This window comes from Lissotriton vulgaris, chromosome 1_1, assembly GCF_964263255.1.
Source record: "Lissotriton vulgaris chromosome 1_1, aLisVul1.2, whole genome shotgun sequence".
Lineage (NCBI taxonomy): Eukaryota > Metazoa > Chordata > Amphibia > Caudata > Salamandridae > Lissotriton > Lissotriton vulgaris.
The window spans coordinates 600372801-600400695 of record NC_141685.1 but is presented as its reverse complement, the minus strand read 5'-3'; the positions used below and the strand labels follow the sequence as shown (position 1 = coordinate 600400695).

Here is a 27895-nt window from a genome sequence, read left to right as displayed (position 1 = left end):
GTCATTTAGTAAAAATATGATGACCCACAATGAGGAAAGAAGAAGGCATCATGCATTTCAGGAGTTTTTGGAAGAGCCGATGTTGCACCTGTGAGGATCGTCACATGGAGAAGCTGCACTAAATAGCGGCCGCGGCCTCTTAGAGCTGCGTCCTGGAGAGCGTCGATCAAAAAAGGTAGTAAGCGACCAGAAAGGCTCCCACAAAAGGTCACATTCTGCTCAGGACACCTTCCGACGTCGAAATCCTCCGCTCGTGAAGAAGGAAACCAACGCGGTCCGCTGGTGCGCCCCAGCCGCTACGGAGCGCTCACGCCAGCACCGCCATCTCCTTCGGGCGCTAAGCCACGCCCCCGGAAAAATACAATCATAAAATAATAAAACTGCAGGACTGCAACATACATATGTGTCCACCAGTGCAGAGCTACCAGTGCTTGTGCGTACTGCTAAAACCCGGGAGGCAGAAATAAACATGAAAGACATGACTCTGAGTACTCCCAAGAGAGTTGGAGAGATGTCTAAGCAATGATGGGAAATGTAGTTCAGCCAAGCTGCTGATTGCCTGCAGTGCTTCAGTGTGTATTTCAGGCTCACACCAAGTCAACACTTGTAAAGACAGAGCACTCACAAGGAATGGTATGCTTATATTCATTTTCACTAGAACACATCCCCTATATAAGGATAAAAGTTGTAGAAACTAAAGGTTTTTTAACCATTATGCTCCTCCAGGTGGTAAAAACAAAAGAACATGGACTAAAGCCATCAAATTAGGAGCAGAAGCTTTTAAGGACAAGCAAGCCAGCCAGTCATGGCAGGGGGCTAATAGCCAAAGACCACGCTGAGTAAATACGGTGTGTTGTAAACAGTGTGCCTGCTTATGGGCAGCTAAAGATGTCTGTCACAACTCTAGCATTGGGCCGTGCCAGCTACGGGCTCCTAGGAAGAAATTTGACCTCTGTACTTATATTTATTTATTAAAAATGAATCTCTAGCTTACACCAAACATTATGAGACCAATGGCGCCATTTCGTATTAGTTTCTCTGAAAGGACAGTGCATGGTTGCAGCGATATATGGGAAGGCACAGGCAGGTTCATTAGTCGTTTCTTTATTACAATGCCGTCATTCCTTCATGGTTCAACGATAAGATAAATAGTTGCGAAATGAGAATGGAACCTGAGTTTGCACCTTTAACTTAATGGTCTGAACTGACTGTGTTAAAAAATGTGCGAAAGGCTCAGTTGATAATTATTTTACAGGTTATTTTTTTATTTGCACATACTAACTACTTCTCAATCTTACATTTTGTTGACATTACCTGCCTCTTTTACTTTTTGAAACTGAGTATTTTAGTGATAATCCGTTATTTATTTTCAAATTCCGTTTTGCCCATTATTCCCTGAAAGCTCATCATTACCGAAAACACTCCAGACCTCCTTTCTCTATTCTCATTTGGAAACATACTTCCAACTAGTCACACTGTATTATATTTTTTTAAATAATTCAAAAAGAAATCTAAAAATTGCACCAGCTCAATGGGCTTAGTTATGATTTCACACAATGCCGCCTCTTTTATACCATCCTACGGTTCCTGTCCATCTCATTCCGACAGCTGCTACACCATCCTTGCTTTCTTCCTTACATACCTTGGTTATTAGTACTTCCTACCATTTCAGTACAGTAGAATGGCTCGGTAGGGTTCTTCTTTGATAAATGTGTATGGTACAGCCCTTTCTCCTCCTGGGGCACAATGCCACACGCACAGGCACACACAATGATACACACACTCCTTGATTATATTATTATTATTTTTTTTTTTTCAGTTTTACATATTTCAATGCCAAGTGAATTTTACACAAGATCATTAACTGGTTGTTATCAGGTCCCTACATAAACCTTATACTCCCCACTACATGAAGTACAAACACGGTTATTCAGTAAGATTCACAACCGAGATGCATTAGTAATTAATGAAGATTTATGTTTTGTATGTTGGCCACCGTATATTCATTAACCTGGTGTCCATTTCTGTAATGTTGTCAGATTCTATTATGTTGGACCTACTTTGACACTCTACTTGAATAAATTAAAAGGAATCTTTGACTACACAAAGGATGAGGTGTAACTGTTCTACTCTGGTTCATCCTGCCAGGCTCATCTTGTATCGCTGTCATACACCCCAGATTGAGAATTTTTTAATCCTGGTGACAAACCATGACTTCTTGATAGTAGTGAATCTGGATCCAATTCACAACATTTTTTGCTGGCCCATGTTCAACTTTAGAATTGAAAAGGCAGATCCTTGTCCTAGCAGCAGGATCTGCTGCCATTGACATCAACAAACAGAACCTACTAGCCTGGATAATCAGCAAGATCTCAAGCTTTAGCTTAGAAGTGGATCCGGTGTCAGGAGTAGGGTGTGGGGGTTCCTAGCTAGTGGCAGATCGATGGTTATTGGGAAGGTAGTGGAAATTCAGAAGGTCGTCCATATTCACAAACCTTCCTGGCCTCCTTTTCAAGCCATTTACCATCTGCACTTGTATCTGTATTATAAAAGGTTGGAATAGTGTGTGCATTGCTGTGTAAATGTACCCCGAATACAAAGAATTCAGCCACAGAAAAATAATTATCCTGGTGATTAATAAAATATGCCATCGTACGTTTCCCCTGTATGAGGTCTGTAGATTGGGGCTCTGTAGGCAAACCACAGGATTTAGTGTGGAGCAGTAGGGGTAAGCATATGCAGCATTGAATCCCCGTAAACTCATAAAAAAAGGAACATACATGTAGTTCAAAAACTACTGTCCTTATTATATTAACAAAGTACACAAAAGATGTATTGTTTAAGAAGGTACGGTAAACATTTTTTTCAAAAGCAAACTGCAGTGATAAGCAGTAATCATTTAGACTTAGTGTTTTTTCCTCAGGCAGGGAAAATCCATGGTGGTGTTTCAACACATATCAGCGGGGAAGGTTTTTTAATTGTGCCAGAAAACCATTTTGTAGGCATAGCACTTAAGAAGAAGGTGATGGTATGCTCTGCTTTAGAAAATAGTGGACGTCTTCATTGTTTGATGAACAGAGAATAATGCTCTCCCTTAAAGAGTGCCCTGGGCTCCTAGCTGTGTTATCATGATACCTCTTCAGCACCATTACCTATAAAGAGCAACTACACATTATGCCTGTATGCTTGCATGCTTTGATCAGTTGGGTTCTCTTGTTCCAGGGAAATACTGGATTGATCCAAACCTCGGATGTCCTTCTGATGCCATTGAAGTCTTCTGTAACTTCACTGCTGGTGGACAGACATGCCTATCACCTATCTCTGTAACAAAGGTACAAAACACTTTCTTCTTTGTTCCTAAAGGCAGACTGGATATATGCATTTATATGTCTCTTGTTCTCTTTTTATGTAGTCTGGTTGCAATAACTGCTCTCGGAAAGGTTACCCTGTAAAGAAACAAAACATGTATATGTTAGAGCAGTGTTTTCGAAATTGTGAGTCGTCAAAAGCTTTTGTGGTGGGTCGTGGAAGTCGAGGCAATAAACAAAGATGTGTTTAAAATCTGTATTTATATTGTCAGCCTATGCTTTCTGACAAATTGTTGCCTCTGTTTTTTACATGGGGATTGGTGTTTACAAACTCCTCTAACTTTGCAGTCAGGGAAAGAATAGTAACGTGTATTATGTGACAATCTTGCTGGGGTACATGTGTGTGAAAGGAAAGGCTGCAGAATGTCATTTTTGTGACATGCAATAACTTGTAAATACTTATATATGAACTGTACACATTCATCAGATAGAAAAGCAAAAATGAAGCACACTTTTGTAATTCTGAAGTGTGACAAAGCAAAGATTTTAATAGTATCAAAACAAATCAAGATACAACTTGGTGATGCACAAATGATAAATATTCACTGAAACCCGATTCACATACATTATCATTAGTGTATGATATAGTTTTATCAGTAAAACTATACCTTGAAAATTTAGTGGCCATATCAATGGAAAATCTGCTGTCTATAAATGACAGTGAGCTGCTACACAATGCTTTAATTACAATTAAAAATTGCCCAGCTCATGTACAATAAAGCTAGGCGGGTCACAAATGTTTGTCAATCTGAAAAGTGGGTCGTGGGTCCAAAAAGTTTGGGAAGCACTATATTAGAGGTTTGGACACCTATGGAGATCTAGTACATAAGCAGGTTTCAAATACTTTATGTTATGTTGAGGTTCTCATTTTTTTTATTGTTCTATATTCCAGAGAAAAAAGATACAAAAGCACCTTTAGCTTGTCCTTTTTCGGTTTCATAAGAACATATATAATCTTCTGAGCCAAAATAACAAAAGTCAATCCTCTATACCCCAAAGAATAAAAAAGTGCTTCTTCCATATGACTGTATCCTAACACGTGTTTTGCTCTAAATATGGCGTCCCTTGAGCAAGGAAAAACATATCTATATCTTGCATGTATATATAAATTAGAACCAAATATCAGTAGTCATCAGTTACAGCAATTCTCAGGGGTACAGACACATATTTTTCCATTACTTGTATTAAAAATGAAGCCTGTCAATAAAATGTCAGGGCGAAATATTGTCAGGTCAGAAAGCAAGAACCACAGACTGCAATTTGCAATCCGAAGGTTCAGAGCACCAACCTCTTAACAGTACTCCAGACATTAACCTGGGAAGAATGAAGGGCTGAATTACCCCTACAAGGATTAGGACTTGTGACCTGCTGGTCACACATTAAGATGTCAGCAGAAATCACTTATGTCACCGAGCCATTAGCTGGTCTGAAAATAATTTTGCTGGTTTAGGTATGTGCCATATTTCTATTGAATGGCTCTGAAGCGATAATACCTGTTTTTCTTGGTAAGCTATGAGGGACAATTCCTGGTAAGCTTTACTTAGTAGTTAGCAGAATTCGACTCCGATGAGTTACATAAAAACTCTGGGAGATTCCAAGGAGTTCCACCAATGGGTGAAAACAGGCACGTCATCCTGCTTGCACTGTGATTTAGCACCGCTAGCGTGATTCTCGCTGAAAAATCAGTGTGAACGGCAACACACAGTGTTCCAGATAGCCCAACTATTGGAGTTGATTTTGCTGCCGCTCAAGTAGATTTTCTAATTGAGCAGAAGCCTTCTGACCACGAACGATCATGACCGCATGTGTTCGGAAAATATCGAATGTCCTCTTAGCAACTGGAAACTGGGTGCCAAATCTTGCTCGCGCTCGCCAACTTACCTTTCTGGAGCCATGCGCGAGAAAATATTCCACCACACAGCGACTAGCGATTTTGGATGGAACTCCAATGAGTTGCCAAATTCTGCCAATTCCGAGACCGTAACCAAATTTTCTCTCCTCCCATAGCGAATTTCATAATCTGTTTTCTCTGTCAGTATACCACATTTTCACAATTTTTTTCCATGGCCCCCTTTTTGCTTTGGGGGGAGGGGTCTAGTAAATGGACTTTTGTTTCATTTTGCTTTCTTCAGTTGCAAGGAGAGTCAATTCCGTCAAGCATGGAAGCAGTCGTTTGGCTCAGTGTGTCTAGCATATGGTACATTTTATTGCACCTGTGATTCCATGTAATTTAAGGAAAAACAGATTGGCAATGTCTATTGTAAACCAGTTTAGGTTTGCTGGTGTACATGGCTTATATTGTTATTATGATTAAACCTTTTAATTGTCTATTAAAGGTGAGTTATTTGGAAGATAGTAGAGTGCTTGGCAAAGTTAAATTTTAAGTTTTGAAACTTGGCTCCATTGTCTAATAAAAATTATTTTCACTACTATAACTTTTTGTTTTATCGCAGCTGGAGTATGGAGTTGGTAAGGTTCAGATGAACTTTCTCCATTTGCTGAGTTCGGAAGCCGTTCACACAATCACAGTTCACTGTCTCAATACACCAGTCTGGGGCATCAGCATGACCAATTCCAAAAAAACATCTGTTCGCTTTAAAGGATGGAATGGTCACTTGTTTGATGCAAATACACTACTTGAAGACAATGTGCTTCTAGATGAATGCAAGGTAAGAAAATGTGATTCAGTCTACATAAATGAACTGTTGTGGTAGTATTCTATATTATGGCATTGTCGCCTGTACTAAAATCACTTAAAATGATATTGCAACAGCCGCTACAGTAGAACATGAAGCAACCAGCAGTTACTCTAAAGTCAGAGTTAAATTCTGGTACTTTATTACATCATGCAGAGGTCTTGGATAGTGCTTCAAGAAAAGGCTCTCAATCAGCATTACATGAATGTGTGATGCAACCCTCCATCATGGAAGAATTATACCATTGTACAAAAAAGGTTCTTGCATAGGATATCAGGGCAATTAAAAAAGAAAAATATTCAAGCTTAGCATTTTCAAGTTGAGCCCCTTGTACATATGAAGTTCTCCACATCAGGAACCGATGTAATCAGCTCTACTAAAAATGAAGGAAAGAGGGCTTTTTCGAGAGAAGAGGGATTCCAAATGGCAGATATAATTCTTTCCGGGGTAGTGAGGGAGAGGAATAGGGATCTCAAAAGAATTAGGATCACATTGTATCTCAGAAGATTGCCAAAGGTAGTAGGACAGTAGGACTGGACCACACAGACTTGACAAATAAGAGAGTGGTCCCATAGGAAACACAGTCTGAGACAGAAACCCATTTTTTCAGAGAATCAATTCATTTTGCCTATATCACACCTGTGATATCAGGCACATTCTGTAGGGTGCAGTTTGCTTCTTCTGTAGACAAGTCTGCCCAACATCCTTCTTTCTACTTCTTCTACTTAATTCCTCTATCAGTTTAGCAGTTGATGCATGACTGAATAATTTCCTCTGACTTCTTGTAGCTAACAAATGTCCATTCTGTTGAGTTGGTAACATCGCCTAAAAACAATCTGAAAGATGACCCCACTTCTGCTCTGTGCAGCTATAAGAATCCCAGAAACCACGTTCAGCTATGTGGGTTCTCTTCTAAATTCCAATAGGTCAGCTACATGATATCCCACTGTCCGTGCATTTGAGTTTTAAGTTGGTGATGGCCTGAAAGTGGGTATGTTGTAGGGAAGACTATTTTCACCTATTATGACATTGGGATTTAACACAATCCCTTGCACTCTTGGGCATCACTCTTTTGCTGGTAGGGAATGATGATGCCACCTATCACAAAAAAAAAGCCAATTACAGGCATTCATGGAGCTGACTGAAAATGGGATTGAGAGTGTTTTCCACATCATCTTGTTTTGCTTGTCTGATCATGTTTCATTTTATTTGATTATGTTTCTCTTGCTACATGCCAACAGCTCTGTAGAGGTTTTCACCTCTGCCATCCCGGCAGAAGATTATCAGCCATGCTAAGGTATTCCCAAACCAACAATACATAGTCTGCTGTGCATGGTGAAGGGTGGATGGTAAGCATTATTTTTTATTTTGCAGAAATAAACCCCAATGCTGGGGTATATTTCTTCAAAACAAAATATAAACGGCCTAACAAATGTAGGTCATTTCTGTGTTTTCTTATTTAAGTACCTCCAGAGATTCCCTGGCAGTCAGAACAGGACAAGTGTTAGGTAGAAGGACTACCTTAGTAGGGCAGACGTTCCGACACACATTGACCAGTGGCAGAGCTTCCGTCATTTCAGGATTTCTGTCAGCAGAGCTAGCTGAAGATCCGTCAGCAGAAATTTCGCTCTTAGACAGCCTCTGGCTGGGGTGGGTGAACTCAGGGACGTTTTAAGGATTTTGTGGACCCTGGGCCTATTTTGGGGACCCTATTCAGACTAGCTTTGATTTTATGATCGAGTTTCAGCTCTTTCATGCCCTATTTGGTCACATTCTAAATGTGTATGTACATCTGATATTCAGGAATAGTAATGTGCGTTTAAAGCATTAAAACACAGCTGCCGCTCACTAATATTACCGCAAATAGCCTGACACACGCTCCTATTTCTCATATGTGAGGTCCTGTATTGATCTAAAATAAACTTTTTATATGGATGTTGCATGAAAGATGAACACACTTTGTCGGCAAAAAACTGTAACAGACTCACACACAAAAAATAAATGATAGAAAAATTGTATTTACAACAATCTGTTGAAAATTATTCAAAGCCATCAGGGCAAGACTCTGCTGAACATAGCTGGCTCTAACAGGAGGCCCCCTGAAAGGCTGGCGCCCTGGGCCAGAGCCCACTTTGCCCATCCCCTAACACTTCTGTGGGTGAACTGTGAGTTTTGGTGATGCCGCATCCAACACTTTTTGGTGGATGTCTTTTATTTACCTAACTTGAAATTACCCTTTAAGTTATTGCAACATTCACTGCACCTGCAGAAACACTGAAGCAGGTGTGAAGATTAAAAACCCTTCGCTACATCATCTCAAAGTGCATTGTCCTGATGAATTTCAGGAGCACTCAGGCTGGAGAGTGGAGTCCAGGGAGTCTCCAGCTAACCAAGCAGCTAGCATCCATCTTGGCACTGGAGTTGGAGATTATTGTTGGGAGGTTGTTAGGAACAGTCTGGATATCAGTATGGTACAAACCCTTTAGTCCAGAAAGCAATCTAAATTTAAAGGGAGTTTTGTGGCTGGTGAAAGTCGATTTGCAAGATTTTCAGAAGGATAGAAGTAAGTGGAGGTATCTAATTTGAAGGTACTCAAGGATCCAAAGGATTTTTCTCTGGAATTGACCGTGTCTGTTATTCTGGGCTACCCTCTTCCATTGGGTCCAGAAGTAGTGCTAGGAATGCAACCACATAGCATGAGAAAGATTACGAAAGGTTCTGGGATTGCTTGGAGGCAGCTAAGCTAATGATTGCAAGTTTATCGAAGAAGAAAGTTCTCCTTCCATGCCCTCAGTGGAGATTAAGAATATTATTTCCTGGAGCAATTATTTAGCAATATCAGGATGGCACTACCAAGTTTGATAATATTTCGGAACCTGTCCTGGATTATGTGTTCTAGGGTCTGCCAATTTTTGCATTCCATCATTGGCTCAGGCTCTGGGGCTCTTTAAATAGGAAACTAGAGATGGAGGGGCACTCGTTAGAAGGTGTTACATTGAAGAGTCATATATATCTGTAGGTCTTAAAGCAGAGCTCAGATACAAACCATCTTATAGGGGTATAAGCACACTCTTAGCACCAGCAAATGCAGCGACCGAAGCTGTGGAGGTGATGGTTGTTTTTGTTCCTGTTTATTTCCTCTGAGATTCCATCTATGAGACGCCATGCCATTTTCTGTACGATTCTTTCCTGATACCTCTGTGAATTTACACCTAAAAAGAGTAATAACAATTTCATCCTAAAAAATGTCAAAACCACAAAAAGATCAGCATTGTCCCTTCTAGTGCAGATCCTCAAGGTTTTCCAGCAATATACTACCGGATAGTTTTCCCTTTAACTGCAGTATGAACTTAGCACATGCACCTTTCCCTTGTTGTGGGTAGAGTTCACTAACAAGTGAACACTTTCATTCTGCATTTGGAATTTGCTCCAATATTTATTTGAATGTACTAGTTGTGTTTAGGTATACATCAGTAAAGACTGTTAGATGTAAGTACTTATCACAAAATGTGTATCGAATCACATTACCAAGAAGTGTTTGGGCGGTCTTGACCTAACAAGTAAAATGCATTAACAAGATAAGGTAGGCACAGAGCCACGAGGATTAGTGTCAAGGAGTTCAGGTTACATCTACTGTTTATTTCCACACTGTTTTCTAAATGATTTGGAACTGTGTCTGGGCAATATTATTCTCAGCCAGCCCCGTAGATTCCGAATCTGTTGGGCATCCTCATAATCAACATAACAGCTCTGCCAAGCCACATTAATGTCTTTAACTATCAGCACAAATTTATGCAAGACTGGTCGGTTTTGTAAAGCTGTTTCCATGTAACCATGAATAAATAGGTCCCGAAAATTCAGAAAATAATGGTACATGTGTTAATTATTCCTCCCTGTCTTTGTCAACCTTCTAAATATGATGGCATTATTACTGCCAAAGGGGATTTGTAAAAAGTGTTATAAAATGAATGGTGTACTGCATTTTATTTGATATATTCTCGTTATCAAAGAAGAAAACAGTATGCACTAGCAACATTTTTTAAGAAAGGTGCATTCACGTACCACAAGCGAAGGATAAGGCAAGATGGCCGCACTGTAAGAGCTCACTGCTAGAGCTCCGGGGCTCAGGGTTCGGGATAACTAATTATAGTTTAAATCCGCGATTAAACCCTGCAGGAAAACAACCGCCTCCCCCCCTCCCCCCCCCCTCCGGGAACAAGGACAAAAGAATAACGCGAAATTGAAGAACTACGGCGACCTACCTTGGCAGGGGAGGGTCTGTGGTCCAGTTTGACTGCTGCCCTTCCGGACTTCGGGTCTGCACAGGTGATCGTCTACGGAGGTTTTCTGGGGACAAAAGAAAGGAGGGCGACGACGACGGCGGAGGGCCCACCAAAGAAAGGCACCGGATCACTACGAGGACCGAACTAGGAGCGAGGACCGAGCTAAGAGCGGAGAACGAGGACCAATGATGTGGCGGGGGAGCTGAAACGACGAGGACTGAGAGAGTGGAGGGGAACGACGACGAGCGTGAGAACCGGAAGGGACCCGCCACTTTACAACGCGACGTAAGTTGTGGCAGCAAGAAAATAAAGATAGACTTAAAAAACCTAACAGTAACAAGGTCCGAAGCGGCGCGCCTGAACCTAAGATGGCGGCGCCTTAGGACATGGGGGGAAACTAGACTGTCTTTGTTCGGACGAGTGTGAAAAACGGAGGGATCCCACCACACCACATCGCGAGGCAGGCGATGACTACATGCATGCTTATAAAGCTCATATAGCGTATATTGCAGAAGTGGAAATAGACATAACGGCGCGCCTGACCCAAATATGGCGGCTGTTTAGGACATTGAGAGATTAGACTGCTCTTGATTACGAATGGGAGAAACGGAGGAGACCCGCCGCATTACAACCCGGAGCAGGCTGTGAATCTTATATAAGAATGTTAGAAGGGTCGTACAGTGAATATTGAAAATGAGGAAATAGTCGAAGCGACGTGCCTGACTCGGAAATGGCGCCGCATATGTCATTTAGACTATCTCCCATAGAGATCTCAACTGCAAGTGGAGAGACAATAACTCAAAGACAAGACAGGGAATAACGAAGCGCTGGACAGAGAGAAAGGAGCTAACACTCTAATCTGACTCTGATAGGGGAAAGTTGAGACTTCATAAGAAAATTACTTGAAAGAGAGGTTTACATTATTTACTTTATAACATCAGTATTGGAATAATTTATGATCCAAACAGCGAAGGAGTCAACATATATCCTACAACACGGTGCAAACATGGATGAAAGATACCCTAGGGCCATTGGCTCGAATGCTCAGAGCATATAATATCCAGCGAAATTATCCAGAAATGCAGCGAAAAAGTTTAAACATAATACCCTAAGGAAACACCCAGACACACTGTTCTCTGACCCATACTTTAATATAGATAAAGGAACTATAGTGAACGACTTAATATTCTTCTCAAATAAAACGGCTAAATGGTGCAATGCCTTCACAAATACGCTTAACATAAAAGCTATGAAAAACATCCCACATGGCACAAAAATAACAACCTCGCCTTCAATAAGATGCAGAGCCGAACTATGCATTACCATATATAAAACAGGGATAGTGCTGATTCAAGCAGCGAACAGCGAACTAGATAAGTTTGACAAGATATTCCCATCCGTAAAAGAACTGCTTGAGGGACCAAGACACCAACCAGATCTAAACACACCTGAAGTCACTCCCGGAAACAACAGCACTACTTCCAGAGACGCCAAACGAACAGGAGGTCATCAGGACCAGGATCAGGCTATTAACCCGAGATATAGAAATGAAACAGGTCTGACAATATCGAATGAGGAGGCGGAAGGGACAGGGAGGTCTACTTGTCTCGAGAACAACGATCAGGACCTACTCCTTATGGAGGAGTCGACGCCAATCTCATATGTTGGGACTTCCTGCGCTGTACACTCATCGAGTTTGAATGAACCACGTAATGAGAATCGGGATATAAATATGATCGAAGGTAACAACCTCCCTTTACCTCTCTCTAATACTATAATAGAGTCAGGGAGAACAACGCCAACAAAAACACGCCTAGCATCTCCAAACCCAGATAATACACACAACATATCAAATAGAAACAGAACAGACAGTCAAACAGTGAACATAGTGAAAAAGACTGCGACAGTAAGATCAGACCAAAAACAGAGAAGAGAAAAACGCAGAACACGGGCAGACAGGTTAATCATTTCTAAGAAGTCCCTCCAAAACAGGAAAGATATCAAAGATCTTCAGAAACTAGTTGGCTACATGGCACAAGACACAATTAGTTCTCTACTAGCGATTGAAAAAATACTGGAAATGACGGTAAGCACTCACTCCAAGGTCACGCATATACAAAACCTTGTACACTCTTCACAAAGAAGGAGCAACGAGATGGCCATGCCATTAGCAAATAGGCACAACAGACCAAATAGATCAAAGTCCTTGTCGAAGGAGGAAATGCTGGCCTTACTCCGAACGTATGAACCCGCGAAGCATGTGAGAGAGGAAAGAATCAAAATAGTACCAGTCGATTCCAACAGAACATCCAGAAAAAATGATAGAAAACCTGACCTTAATAACCTGCATCAAATCCAGCTAATATCCGAAACCTATAAGATGAACCTTAGCAGCTCTGGGAATCCACTGAACTGCCTCCTACTCAATTGTTGATCGGCAACCAAACATGCATCAGATATAGCAGACCTCCTCATCAACAAGGGAATTGATCTGGCAATCCTCACAGAAACTTGGCTTACAGAATCATCTTCGCCAACCCTGGATTTATTAGTACCTCCTCAATATAACATTGTGAGACTAGATAGACTAAAAAAGACCGGAGGAGGGATAGCCTGCATTCACCGATCGGATATAGAGGTCAACCAAATACATTCCGACCCACTCGAATCCTGTGAATACTTAGGTCTCAATATAAGATCAGCAACCAATCAAAGATGCAACCTGCATGCGTTTTACCACCCACCTGAAGAGAACACAAAGTTCACAGAACAGTTACTGGAGATCATAACGGCCAACTCTAACACCGATGCCAATAATATATTCCTAGGCGACTTCAACCTACATTGGGAGGACTCTAATGACAAACTAGTCAACACGCTTAAGGATTTCCTCGCCGAGCTAAACCTCCATCAAGCATGCACGCAACCTACTCACTCGAAAGGAGCAACGTTAGACTGGATTATTTCAGGAGCCAAAGACACATCAATCCTCTCAATAGCCCCGTGTGATTGGTCAGATCACCATGCCATATCTTTCTTGATACCTGTAGTGAAAAAGGGCAAGTCTGTTCAACCCTTCAAGCTCAAAAAATGGATTCGAGACACAAAAGAGGCTAATATGGAGCTACTCGTAGAAAGGTGTGAGAGAGACCTAAAGCCACCTAGCAACCTGCAGAATGTAAATGAGATGACAGATCACTACATAACCTCAGTCGGGAACATCGTCAATGACGCCATGCCACTAAAACTGAAAAGAGTCACGGAGAAGGTAAAAAATCCATGGTTTAATGGATCACTGAATGAAGATAGGCGCAAATTGAGAATGGACGAAAGAAAATGGAGACAACACCCGTCATCCCCGGAGATGACAGCCCTCCGAAAAATTTGAAACCAATATAACAAAAAGATCATCAACTCCAAAAGGGAATATATAAGATCTGAACTGGACAATGCCAAAAACAGACCACGGAAACTCTTTGAGATCCTAAAGCAACAATCTAATAAGTTAGCCAAAACCGCTCATGAGAACTCAAAAACACCTCTAAGTTGCGAGGAATTCTCGACATTTTTCACGGAGAAGGCCAATGCGCTGGAATTGGAGCTCACAAGCGCAGCGGCTAACCTTCCAATCCAACCATTGACTATGAACAATTCCGACTTGACTACAGAAGGAAGCAAATCAAAAAACAAAGCGCACTGGGACACATTCGAATTATATGACCAGGAGAAAGTCGCCAAAACGCTCTCGGAAATCAAGCCTAACAACCACTATCATGACCCCCTACCTGCGAAGTGCGTAAGAGAAATCAACCATATTGTGGTCCCAATTTGGACCAAAATAATAAATGCATCTTTATCACAAGGGATCCTCCCTGACTGTCTAAAAATAGGGCAAGTTGTTCCCATAATCAAAAAACCTACAGCGGATGCAACTGATCCGAATAACTTTCGCCCAGTGACCAACATCCCCTTACTGGCCAAACTAATTGAAAAATGTGTGCAGTGCCAACTGAGCCATGACATCAACAAGTTCTCCCTACTAGATAAATGCCAATCAGGATTCAGATCAGGGCATAGTACGGAAACAGCGATCCTCCATATTGTTGATGATGCGTTACAGGCCCTAGACCAAAATCAAGCATGCCTACTAATTCTCCTGGACCGGTCATCGGCATTTGACACAGTAAATCACGAAGCATTACTGACCAGGCTGCAGGACAGGATGGGACTGGCGGGAAATGTCCTGAAATGGTTCGAGTCTTTCTTACGAAACAGAACACAACGATTCCTGGTCAACCAATCAATTTCATCTATATGCCCTAACTCAATTGGAGTTCCACAAGGATCGTCACTATCTCCTGACCTGTTTAACCTGTATGTCGAACCCCTCACAGAAATTCTCCGAAACTCACAGATAGCCTACCACATGTATGCAGATGACACGCAGATATACATAAAGATCGCCTCCCTTGAAGACATTGAGCTAATGAACGAGACCTTAAAAATGGCATTGAAATGGTTAAAGGCCAATCATTTGAAGCTAAATGCCCATAAAACAGTGTTCCTATTAATCTCACCAACAAGGAACCAGGCAGAAATAAAGGAATGGACCAAGCTGGTGACGGCGCTAAACTGCACCCCTACCCTAGTCAACTCAGCTAAATCGCTAGGAATCACTTTAGACGAAAACCTTGACATGAAAGCCCATATTAATTCAATGGCTAAAAGTGCCCGGTTCCATCTGAATTACCTAAGAAAATTGAAACCATTCATCTCAGAGGCGGATCTTAAGCTGGCAATCCAATCCCTAGTCATCTCTCGGATTGAATATGGCTGCACCACCTTAGCCGGATTACCAAACACGTCGACAGCACCACTAAAAGCTTGCCTGAACGCAGCGGCAAGACTCATCACGGGATCGAGAAAATTCGACCATATATCCCCTCACCTGAAAGCATTAAACTGGCTACCCTTTGAAGCCAGAATTCAACTAAAGATAGCATGTATCACCCATAAAGCGCTCCACTATAACACGCCAAGATACCTAGCCAAGAAAATTGAGCTATCAGGAGGTAACAGACCAGCTAGGAGTGCCAAGGAGCTGCTGCTGAGGCCAGCCTTCTTCCGAAAGAAAAAAACCTATGACAGAGCGTTCTCAGGAGCTGCCCCCAGAATCTGGAACTCACTCCCTCCAAGAATTAGGAAGATCCAGAATACTGCAACTTTTAAGCGGGAAGTGAAGAGCTTCATGATGAATAAATTCTCTACATAGGCTTATTTGATCACAATTAAGAGCAAGTGCAGTCCTACTACTGAACTTTTGAGACGATACGAGACTGGCGACTCTACTGAGTCTAAGCTGTATACAAAATGCTACCTCATGTAAATGTGATCGTATATATCTACCTCACTTATATATTTTATCACACTGCGTAAAACCAGATAATCCTCTACCTTTTATATGTTGGCGTAAATGGAATATGATATAAGTTAAGCCTTAACCTACCTCCTAATGCATAATGCACATTTGGAATGGATATAGATCTATATGCGCCCAAAGCCTTATAACTATCTACCTCATATCAATGTGTTGTTATTATTGTGACTACATTGTTAATCTGTAACCTGCTCTTTATGTGAAGCGCTCTGATACCCACGGGTCTTGTTAGCGCTATACAAAACTTTATAATAAAATAAAATAAAATAATACCACAACATGGTCAATTTGCTGTAGATCCTCTAAGTAAGGATATACGATTATAAGATGGAATCACTCAACCCGTATGATGCTTGTGCCATCAGCAACTTTCCTTTGTGACAAGCTGAAAGCTCTGCCCTAGCAAAGCTATTCTATTGCAGTTGACGACTACCCCAGTAGTCTTCACAAAGTTAATGATGGTGGTCAAAATGTAATTCACTAGACTGTAGATCCATATTATATATATTTGTAGGTAATTTAAAAGAAAAGTCATCAGGCTGTGCTAAAAATTATCATTCTCACTCAGTGTGAGCTATCTAGAGTACCACACAACTAGCTACACTAAGGGTCACAGCTTGATATTACTTCGAAATTACTTAAAAGAGGCATGCTTTTGACTTTGTTCAGTCCCTGCATATACGGCATATGCATGCACTGTAAGAATGTCAGATGGGTTGTCTGTCCCAGTATTTAAACAAATAACAATTTAATGTTGCTTTATTTCATTTATAGTTCTACTTAGCCCACTCTCAATCAATCAATCACGGCATTTATAAAGCGCGCTACTCAGCCGGGAGGGTCTCAAGGCGCTGGGGGAGAGGGGTGTGTTACTGCTCAAACAGCCAGGTCTTGAGGTGCTTCCTGAAGGTGAGATGGTCTTGGGTTCGCCGAAGGTGGGTGGGGAGGGAGTTCCAAGTCTTGGCTGCCAGGTAGGAGAAGGATCTTCCTCCGGCGGTGGCTCTGCGGATGCGTGGTACGGTGGCGAGTGCGTGGCTGGTCGATCGTAGCTGGCGGGTGGGCGTGTAGAAGGTCATGCGTTCGTTGAGGTACTTGGGGCCCAGGTCGTGGAGAGCCTTGTGTGCGTGGGTGAGGAGTCTGAACGTGATTCTCTTGCTGACGGGGAGCCAGTGCAGGTTTCTGAGGTGTCCGGTGATGTGGCTGTGTCGGGGGATGTCCAGGATGAGTCGTGCGGAGGCGTTCTGTATGCGTTGGAGTCTTCTCTGGAGTTTGGCTGTGGTTCCGGTGTAGAGGGCATTCCCGTAGTCCAGTCGGCTGGTGACGAGTGCCTGGGTGACGGTCTTCCTGGTTTCAGTGGGGATCCATCTGAAGATCTTGCAGAGCATGCACAGGGTGTTGAAGCACGAGGAAGAGACAGCGTTGACTTGTCTGGTCATTGACAGGGAGGAGTCCAGGATGAAGCCCAGGTTGCGTGTGTGGTCCGTTGGTTTGGGAGCGGTGCCCAGGGCCGGGGGCCACCAGGAGTCGTCCCAGGCGGAGGGTGATGATCCCAGGATGAGGACTTCCGTCTTGTCTGAGTTCAGTTTAAGGCAGCTGTTCCTCATCCAGTCGACAACGTCTTTCATTCCTTCGTGTAGGTTGGCTCTGGCGGTGGTGGGGTCGTTGGTGAGGGAGAGGATCAGCTGGGTGTCGTCGGCGTAGGAGATGATGTTGAGGTTGTGTTGGCGTGCGATGGCTGCGAGGGGGCTCATGTAGACGTTGAAGAGGGTCGGGCTGAGAGAAGATCCTTGTGGTATGCCGCAGATGACTTCAGTGGCCTCGGATCTGAACGGAGGGAGGCGGACTCTCTGGGTTCTTCCGGTGAGGAACGAGATGATCCATTCCAGCGCTTTCTCTCGGATTCCGATGTTGCTGAGGCGCTTCACTAGGGTGCGGTGATAGACCGTGTCGAACGCTGCGGAGAGGTCCAGGAGGATGAGGGCCGCTGTTTCCCCGTTGTCGATCAGGGTTCTGTTGTCGTTGGTGGCTGCGATCAGGGCGGTCTCGGTGCTGTGGTTGGCCCGAAATCCGGACTGCGAGATTGTTGTAGCTCTTTACATCGCACGTGCACCCGATACATAGACAATAAGGCAAATGTATAAATCAATATACAGGGTATGTTACTTAACACAGTGAAGGTTACAAGGTGTAGGAGTCACATGTCCTTCGAAGCTCACTGTGCTACACAGATCTCTCCAGAAAGTGCAGTAACCTCCAGAGTTATCTTACCATTATTATTATTCCCTGAGATTTATTGGGTGCACAAAGATTTATGCAGTAGGTGCCATAACCCCATAAGATGTTTTAAAATGGCAACTTTGCATCTAGTTGAGCAGAACAGATTTACTGGCACATTTCTACTTGTTGGCAATTTCTTTGTGGCAGAGAGTTAAAAAAATAAATATTTAAGTTGAGGCCCAAATTTTGCATCAAGGTCACGTCACATTTTTGACACAAAATGTAATTTGTTAAATATTGTAATGCACTCAAGACCTAGACCTGCTATACACATGTGTAAGATCTGATTTCACTTCTTGCAATGTCACTTCCTTTGAGGTCTTGGGTTGTGATGCCACTTCTTATGATGCTACATGCACTGTCACACACCATAATGTCACTTGCATACTGCCAAACTTGGTTAGTCCCCCCACTTCTTTTTCAGGACTTGTATCCTGCTACAGAGAGAATGAATCCTGTAGATTAAGTTTTTATCTATTGGTATAGTAGTTATTTGAACTTAAATGTTCCTGCGGCTTCCTCTAGAGGCCATGGTCCTGGGCTCCTCTTAGGATGCCTTTGCAGTTGGAGTTATTAAAATTATTAGAACATTCATTAAACTATAACACATAGCAATTATTTAAACAGAAATTACTATTGCCTTTAGCGCTGCACCAAGCACCACCTGACATATTTTGTGCCGTGTGGCACCCAAGCTAATGTATAGCATATTCCAGTCTGGTATCTATGGATATTGCAAACAAATACAAACCTGCAGGGAAAATGAGCAGTCTTTAAGGAATTGTTTTTATCAGGTAAGTAACTTGTTTAACTAATCAGAACAACAGAGAAAAGTGAGACTGCATATCACAGCCAAAGAAACACCACTAATTCTTTCAATTGCTCATTATATAGTTTGTGAAAGACACTTGTGTTATGATGAGGTAGTAATGTTCACAGTTTGAGTGTTAAGATGGATTTCACTGCACCTGCCCATTCACAGGCAAGGAACTGTACCAGAAGCAGGAACATACTCTTTGTAAAACTGTGGTTTGTATTTTTGTAACTCCCTTTAATATTATTTTATTCACCTGTATTTCAGGTACAAGATGGCAGCTGGCATAAGACACAGTTCCTTTTCCACACACAGGAAACAAACCAACTTCCAATTGCTGAAATACAAAGATTTCCAAATTTGAAAGCAGGACAGCAGCACTATTTAGAAAGTGGTTTGGTGTGCTTTCTTTAAGCCTCTGCCATCACACATCACTAAAGACTGGCAGCAGAGAACAAATAACAAGGAAAAATATGAAAATGCATTTCATTCAGACCACCATAGAATAATGTTTCATGAAAAATTTGGGTTGTATTCAAATGAATCTCAGGAAGAAAAGACTTCATACCAGGAAGGAGAAATGACATTTCAACAAAGAAGTGCACGACTCAAGATCAATAAAGTATTTAAGTTTTTTTTAACAATTATTGGTGCTTTCTTATATAATTTCCTGAAACTGAGAAAAAACTGAAGTTTGAATTCATGCAGACTTCTAGAGTTCACAGTCTACCCAAGAGCACTGTACAAGACAACGCAAAGAAAGCTGGAGACCTGCTCCTCAACAGTACTGAATAATGCTACCAAATGTGCAATAGATTGTAAATGATAGTGCATTATGCCATGATACAAATGAATTTCTTTGAACACTAAGTTGTATTATAGTCCCAAGTGGACACATACATCTTAAGCGATGTACACTACCTCTTATGTGTTGCCTGTTTGTAATGCCTGGTGCTCTAAATAACACAAGGTGCTAGTGGTTTAGTAAAGATAATTTTATAACGTTTTTTTCTTTAAACTTTATGTACTGGTTACATCAAGACATGTTTCTTTTACAAAAAAAACTATTTTTAATTTTCTGGTCAAATATTTCAATATGATAATAAACATTATTTATGGAAACTTTCCAAGGTAGAATTTGGGGTTTAATTTTGTGGGTTCAAGACACAAGACAGCGAAGTCTAATCTGTACTCATATGCTGAATCCTTTTTAGAAATTGCAAAGATTGTTGTAGAACAACTATGATTTTTTATATAGATTTTGGGTTAAAGACAAGTGTATGATTTTTTTAAAATCCCATAGCATCTAAAGTTGGTGTTGTGTGTATATATTTTGTAACTTTGTTGAAAATTTAATACAATATATCTTTAAACTCACTGATGTTAAATTATAATATCTATATCAAGTCAACATTTTAGATGATATGTGTTTTGTAAAATTGCTAGACAGATTCACTGTATTTTATTTAATGCATTATGGGCTACAGTTATCCATCCCTAAGACTATTAAAATATTGATTGTTAAAACTCCCTTTTTACTATTTAAAAGTTGCCCTTGACTTATTGCCCTATATCTATAGCCAATAAAGCATTAACCTGTCCTTGCAACGGTGTCTATTAATTTTGAATATCTATTTTTCAGACTCAGTTTAGAATACTATTAACTAAAATAGATAAACAATTTACAGATACCAGATCACACAATGTAACCACCTTTAATGTTGCGTGGATTCATGTGCAATAGCTGTTTGTGGTGCAGCAAAAATTGGGAGTACAAGATTTGATATTCACACATTTAAATGATTGAATATGACAACAAATTAGCTTGTTCAGGCTAGTCATCATTGTTAATTATAATTACGCAAAGTTAGGTTTTTCTTCTAAAGAACCATTAAAAAGTGAAATATAGGGAATGTTCGAAGACTTCAATTCTTTTTTAGTTTTACTATTATCTGCTCATTACTTGGTTATAGTCGAACGTGTAATTGACAGAAAGAGTAACATTTCTGCAGATTAGTGTCTCTGTCGATGACAATACAGCTTTTAAATTAAATAACAACAAATTTAGTTACCTTTACAGTGAACTAGACAAGAACATATTCAATGTTGGCTTTCTAGAACTCTAATTACACATAGTGCAGGATCCACATTGATGCCACATGTATTATCTAGTGTAGCATATTTTATTCCAAATGTTTATGTAACCAGAGTTAGAAGCTTACCATGTCATTAGTTATTTCATCTCTAATGCCTCCCTGTTCCATTGCTTAATTTGAAATATCCCTTTGGACATGTGCTTAAAGATATTTATGACTTTGTTGCCCTGATATGTGTTGTTTAATTATGTGGGTGTTTTGTAGAGTGTCTACATTGTCCTTGTCACCCTTTCATGATGCTGAGTCAATTGAGTTTGAAGGATTTTTAAGAAACAGGTTTACCATCAACTAATTCCATAGCCTTAAAGATCTTAATATGTATCAAAGGCTAGTTGATTCGAAAGGCAGATCTTCCTAAGAATTACGATTCCAGGTTTCTCTGGCAAGGTCAGGTTGGTCTTGTATCCAGAAGAGCTGGAATGAGTGATCAAACAAGAGTTATTCCTGCAATTGGGTCCCAGCACCTTAGAGGTTTTTCCTCAATGTTTCCTTTTTTATGTATTTCTTGACATTCTGGTTCTCACATTTCACCCTGTAATAGTGGTGGCTCCCTTCTGCAAGTGGCCAGTGCCAGTGGCAACATAAGCATTGAACCCTGGTTTTATTATAATTTTCTCCTACACTGGTGGCGAATTGAGTGACATCCTGGCACCACATTTCTCAATTGTGAGGATGATTCCCTAATTCCTTTTTTGGGATGTATTCCTAAATGATGGCTAGACGAGGCAGAACTAGTGTTATTTTTGAGTTCCACCTGATGACTCAAAGGTAGGAAGAAAATATAAATATCTGAAGAGAATCTCGGACCTAACCAGAACACAACTCAGATGATACTGTTTAACAACACCAAGTGTAAAAGTGAGGAAAAAATGGGGAAGGAAAGAAAGGAACATAAATAACACTGGATTCAGCCGCCTATGATATTTCCTTGTCTCTTGCACCCTAACTAGAGATCAAGTCCTAGCATAAATGGAAGAAGGGATACAACACCCAATCTGTTCCTAATGGTAGATGTAGCTTACTAGTCTCTGAAGATGGCTGTGCTCTGACGTGTGTTGGGAAAACCAGGAATATATCCCAGTCCCCCCAAAACAAATAGTGAAAACAGCATCCCACTGAATGGTTGGAGCAAAGAAGCAATAACAAAATTCAATACTAATTGTCTAAAATATTTGAAGGAACATGGAGTGTACAAACAACTGCTGTGTGGGAGCAAGAATGGCCAGGTGTATTTACATGAGATGTTGCCAGGTATTAACGGGCTACAAAGACTGCTTCTTGGTCTACCCTAAAAAATGACATACATTAAAGTCAAGCATAATGCAATCCTCCCAAATCCACGAATTTCCTGTTCTCTAAAGCCACTGCTTCCTGGTTCTAAACCCCTAAGTTTGGTGATCTCTCTACCTATGTTTCGATGTGTGCCTGTTACTAGGCTTTCCCCAATGCGATTGGCACATATTTCTCTTAGCCTGGACATCCCCCTTAATCGTAGGCCTGGTTCAAGGCCTCACTGCAGCACCTTCTGAGCAAGACCACACTGTTATGCATGCAACCTCTGAGTTGTTGAAGCACAGGGTGTCTCTTGAAGTTAGAAGGAACACTGTAAACAATGTCTCATGCGGGGCCTTTTGTTGTGACTATATAACAGTAAAGAAGGGTGGGGCTTGTAACCTAACCTAGGTACACAACACAAAACACAGACACCTACAATTATTCAGGAGTACCCTCTCTAATTGCTGGATCAATCAGAGCTGAGGTCAGGAGACTTCCTCTGTGTAAACCAGGAGAGTGGAGTCAATAATGGAGATGTACTGGAGTCTAGGATGGCATGGCAATACATCTTTTCTCTGGCCCTCAGGCAAGTGCTGTGTGTCAGTGGTAGAAGAAAATTATCCAAATGTCTAAGGATGACTAAGATGACCTCAGAAGGAAGGAGTAGTGGAAGAACAAGACCCCATAATGCCATAGCAAAGGAACATTTTTCTCTTGCACAGGAAGGTGGTTGAAGTATTCCAGGTTTTACCCAGACCACTGGGGAACAAGGACTGTATATGGAATATTGATGAGACTCCAAACAAAACTTTGACATATCCATTTAAAAGTGTGAAATGAGTAGACTGGAACTCAGGATCAGCCATTTACTCAGTAGAAAGAAAGGGAGTGAGGGGATGAGGTATTAACCTTTGCATGGTGTCATTCCGTATTGAAATAACTCCTAGTATACATCTATCAAGGCCTCTGCAGTTGCTCTAAAGTCTACTATGTGGCACAGAATTGTGAATATGCACAGTAGGAAAGCATCCCATAGCTCTTACAAATGGAAGGACTTTTATAGCATCATAAGCTGCACATTGGTGTTTCTGATGCAGAGTTTCTTTACTTTTCAAAATATGAACTGGGGGGCATATTTATGAAATAGTGGCGCAGCAATTCACCTTGTTGTGCTGCACTGCATCACCGGGAAAGGGCATGAAAGCACCATATTTAAGGCATACGGCGCATTCCTGACTTTTCCCCCTGCATTGGGGCACAATGGGCAGCCTAGCAACAACGCAGCGACCCTTGTACCATGGTGCAAGGATGCCTACGTTCAGTGGCGGAGCTAGACGTACTGCCACCCGAGGTGGCGCCTAAGTTTGCTGCCCCGGAGAAGGTAAGAGTGGGGGAGGTGGCAGCCCACTTGATCCAGGGTCCTGCAGGTGGCGGCTGACGGACGACTTGTTCTCAGACCGGAGAGAGGGTGTTATTTTATTTTATTTATTTATTTATTTTACAGATTTATAGAGCACATGGCTGCCCATGGGCGTCCCAGCGCTGATAGACAAGAACCTAGTGAGAACCTAGTGATAGCCTGGTGAGAAATATTTTATGGGAAAAGCCAAGTTTTAAGTGCTCTGCGGAATGAGAGAAGGTTAGGTTGGGCTCTAAGGTTTGAGGGGAGCGAGTTCCATAGTTTAGCCGCGTTAAATGAAAACAGTCGGCCGCCTGAGCGGGCTTTTCTGATCCTGGGTACTGAGGCTAAATTACAGTTGGAAGAGCGGAGCGTTCTTAAGGTGGTATGGGGTGAGATAAGGTTTTGGAGTATGGGAGGGGCCTTTCCGTGCAGAATCTTATGGGTCGTGCAGAGGGCCTTAAATTGGATTCTCTCGTGAATGGGGAGCCAATGTAGGGCCTTCAAGGACGGTTTGGCTGAGCATCGACGATGGGTTCCTGTAAGAATGCGGGCTGCCGCATTTTGAGCCGTTTGAAGTTTTGCTAGAACTTTTTTAGGGGCCCCCAGGTATAGGGCGTTGCCATAGTCCAATCGGGATAGGACAAGGCCGTGAATGAGGAGTTTGCGGGATTGTGCCGGAAGCAAGGGTAGTATTTTCCTTGCTGATCTTAGCAGGCCATGACAGGTTCCAGCAGTTTTCCGTGCTTGGGCTGAGAAGTTGAGCTCTTCATCTAACCAGATTCCCAGGCTCTTAATTTCTGGTTTGGACACAGGGGGAGGGCCCATGGCTGACGGCCACACGGAAATGGAGCTGTATAGAGATTTGTTACCTAAAAACATAATCTCGGTTTTTTCATTGTTTAACTTGAGGTGGGAACTACTCATCCATTTCGTTATTTCGATCAAACAGGTGTGAAGGTTGGGAATGGAGTGGTCTTGCTGGTTAAGGGAGACCACCAGTTGAGTGTCGTCAGCATAGGTCAATAGTTTGATACCGTAGGGGGCGACGACTTTCTCGAGGGGGGACATATAAACATTAAAAAGGGTTGGGCTCAGGGATGAGCCCTGGGGTACCCCGCAGTTGATGGCTGTAGGCCTGGACGTAAAGGTGCCCTCTGTCACCTGGAAGGATCTGTTTGTGAGAAAAGATTCTAACCAAGCCAGAGCCGTTCCTGTGATTCCAAGATGTTTGAGTCTTTGGATCAAGATTGAGTGGTTGACGGTGTCGAATGCAGCGCTGAGATCCAGGAGGATCACTGCCACTGATCCCCCTGAGTCTATGATCTTCCTTGCTTCTTCGACTACCGCCAATATTGCGGTCTTGGTACTCTGGCCTGGCCTGAATCCCGTTTGGGAGGGTTCCAGTAGTTTGTTAGATTCGAGGTATTGGGAGAGATTTTGGTTGACATGTTTCTCAGCTATTTTGCTGATACCTGGGAGTAGGGAGATTGGCCTGTAGTTGCCGAGTTCCAGTGGATCGAGATGGGTTTTTTTTAGCAATGCTTTCACCATTGCTTTTTTCCAGCTGGGAGGGACGATGCCTAAGGTGAGTGAGTTGTTGATAAGTTTTGCCAGATAGGGTAGAATAGTAGATCCGACTAGTTTCAAAATATTAAGTGGAGCAGGGTCAGTTGGGCTACCACTTTTGATGGAACTGAGTATTGGGAGGATGGTGTCAGTTGTAAGCGGGGTGAAGGCTGACAGCTGAGTTGTGGGCAGGTTGACGTCCGGGGGGGCAATAAAGGCGTCGGGGGGGTAGGGGGAAGTGATTTGATGATGTTAACAATTTTTGAGTTAAAAAATTCTGCGAGTTCATTGCAGCGAGTAACTGAGGGTTCCACCAGGGGGGGGGGCTCCGGTATTTTGAGGAGTTTTTTGGCTATTTGATACGTTTCTCGGGCTGAGTTGAGGGATGATTTAATTTTCTCCTCAAAGTAGTTGATTTGTGCGTCAACAGGCACGACTCCCTACACCCACAAAAAACCCTTAGCTGCGCCACTGCCTACATTGCATGCAGGATTGTTTTTTGTGCAGGGAGGGTCACCTTCCATCACAAAACAATTCTAAGAGGTATATTCCCCTATATGTTCTGCACACACACAAAGAGGAAGTAACAAGGAGAAATAAAGATATTTCTCCTCATAACACCTCTCCTGGGGAGGCCTAGCTTTTGACACATTCCCAGGTTTGCCAGCTCTTGTAAATCTGGGAATGCATCAAAAAGCATGGGAGTTGCGTAGGAACACTCCCATGGTACGCCTTTCCTGGGCAGAGTAATGCAACACTGCGATGTGCGTTGCTCCAGATTTTTTGAGCCACTCAAAGTCGCGCAAAGTGCCTTTACGTGGCTTAAAAGATCCGACTTAATGGTTGCGTGAATAAACGCCAATCGTTTGCACTACTTTTAATCTGGTAACAGGCAGCTTTTGCCGAATGCCAGAGCTCTTGCCTTCAACACCAAATATTTAACACGATGAGGGCCTGTGGGTTCGCCCTATTCACCCATTGGTTTATTTGGGTGAGCCGGGACAACCATTCATTTTGAATTAGGTAAAAGCATCATTTCAGTCTTATGTTAACTATTGTCTCATAAGCATGTTAGCCCCCCCCCCTTCCGAAACAGTGTGTTCCTTTATAAATTGTAAATTGATACTTGTATAGCGCACTACTCACCCGCAAGGGTCTCAAGTCGCTTGTACGAATACCGCTGTGGAACCCATCCTGAATTTCCTGTGAGATGTCCACTCCTGGGCACCCCCAGGGTGAAGGCCAGGCATCCTTAGCGTTGTGGGGGCCGTTGTGTAGATTTAGCAAGCTATGGCCCAGAGTTGCAGAGGGGGACTCCATGATTAGACTAGGCACCGAGGCGAGAATTATCAGGTCCCGCCGAGGCGGGGAATTGAACCCTGGTCCCGGGCTAGACCTATGCATCAGGGTCTGCCGCTCTAACCATTGAGCCACACTTCTCCTATAGTGTATGGATGGTGAAGGGAGGCATCCATGCGCTATAAGGAGGCACATTTATCTTTTAAAGATGTTCCCGGATTCCTGCCGTAGATGCATCATTGGTGATTTTGCCTTTGATTTCATTTTGCACCTGCATGTTTTTGTTGTAAAATGTAAATGGTGCTTCTAAGGGTGTTTCCACATTCTTTCCAATTAATTTGCACGTTAGTATAAACATTGCACATAAATGTGGTCCGTGCTTTTAATTGCACTTCCATGTGATTTTTCATCTAAATGTGATTTGTGCTTCTAAATGTTGTACGCACTCATGCTGATGTTGCACCAAAGTTGTTTTTGGTCCTTAGTGACAACTGAACGTATTCTCATACTGATGCACACCTTTCACACTTAACCCCACAGTGCAGCATACTTCACGTCCGATAATGTGCTTTCATGCGCCACATTGGAGTATGAAGCAGTGTATATATGCTACACAGTACAATACAATTGGCGCAGCTTAGATCTCCACACAAATCCCAGCTGCCAAGTAGAGTGACCATCCTTCCTTCCCTCCCACCTGCCACTCAACCTCTCTCCTTTCACTATGCCGTACTATCTGAGTCACTTTGTAAGGAGATGCATTCTGAAGGTCATGCTCACTTTTCCCTCGAGAGTGTGATGTTTCTACAGATGGTCGGAATGTTTGCTTCCTTGATTAATGATGAGAGATGCTTCTGCTCGGTGTGGGCTGGACTTTTTCTCATGTTCAATCCCCTTTGTTGTTATTTGACTGTACAAAAGACTGTTGCTCTTTAGGTCCCTCCATTAAATCCCAGGCCTCCAGTGAAGTGGAAATTGTGATCTTGGCCTCGCCTGCTTCTCATATTCTCCCCATCCATCAAAATTCTTCTTTACAATACTTCAACATAGCCCAGCCGTGTTGGCAAGAGAGGCATTTGTGGACTGAAGCATGTCCCTCAAGACCGTCAGGTTTTTAGCTTCCTTTATAAAGTAATAAGGATTCCTGTGCCCTCTTTGAGCGATCTTTTATTCATGGCTATATATTTCTCCATTTATCGTAATTAAATTGGAAAAAAGGGCTGGGTATGAAGCGTTATAGAACTGCTATAAAAAACACATCAGGCAGCGGTGGCTAGTGACCTTTCAAAGTGGGGTGCGTAATTCTCGACCAAAATTCAACG

General features: G+C 42.2%; 1 protein-coding gene across 1 annotated transcript in view; it reads left to right on the top strand.

Moving 5' to 3' along the window:
- COL24A1 (collagen type XXIV alpha 1 chain) overlaps positions 1-20483 on the top strand; it is an 897023-nt gene extending 876540 nt beyond the window's left edge. The window contains exons 58-60 of the mRNA XM_086954096.1: positions 3223-3332; positions 5822-6037; positions 19143-20483. Of these exons, the coding sequence (XP_086810222.1) occupies positions 3223-3332; positions 5822-6037; positions 19143-19289 (473 nt within the window). The 3' untranslated portion in view covers positions 19290-20483. The remainder of the gene's footprint in view (positions 1-3222; positions 3333-5821; positions 6038-19142) is intronic.
- Positions 20484-27895: the final 7412 nt, after the last annotated feature.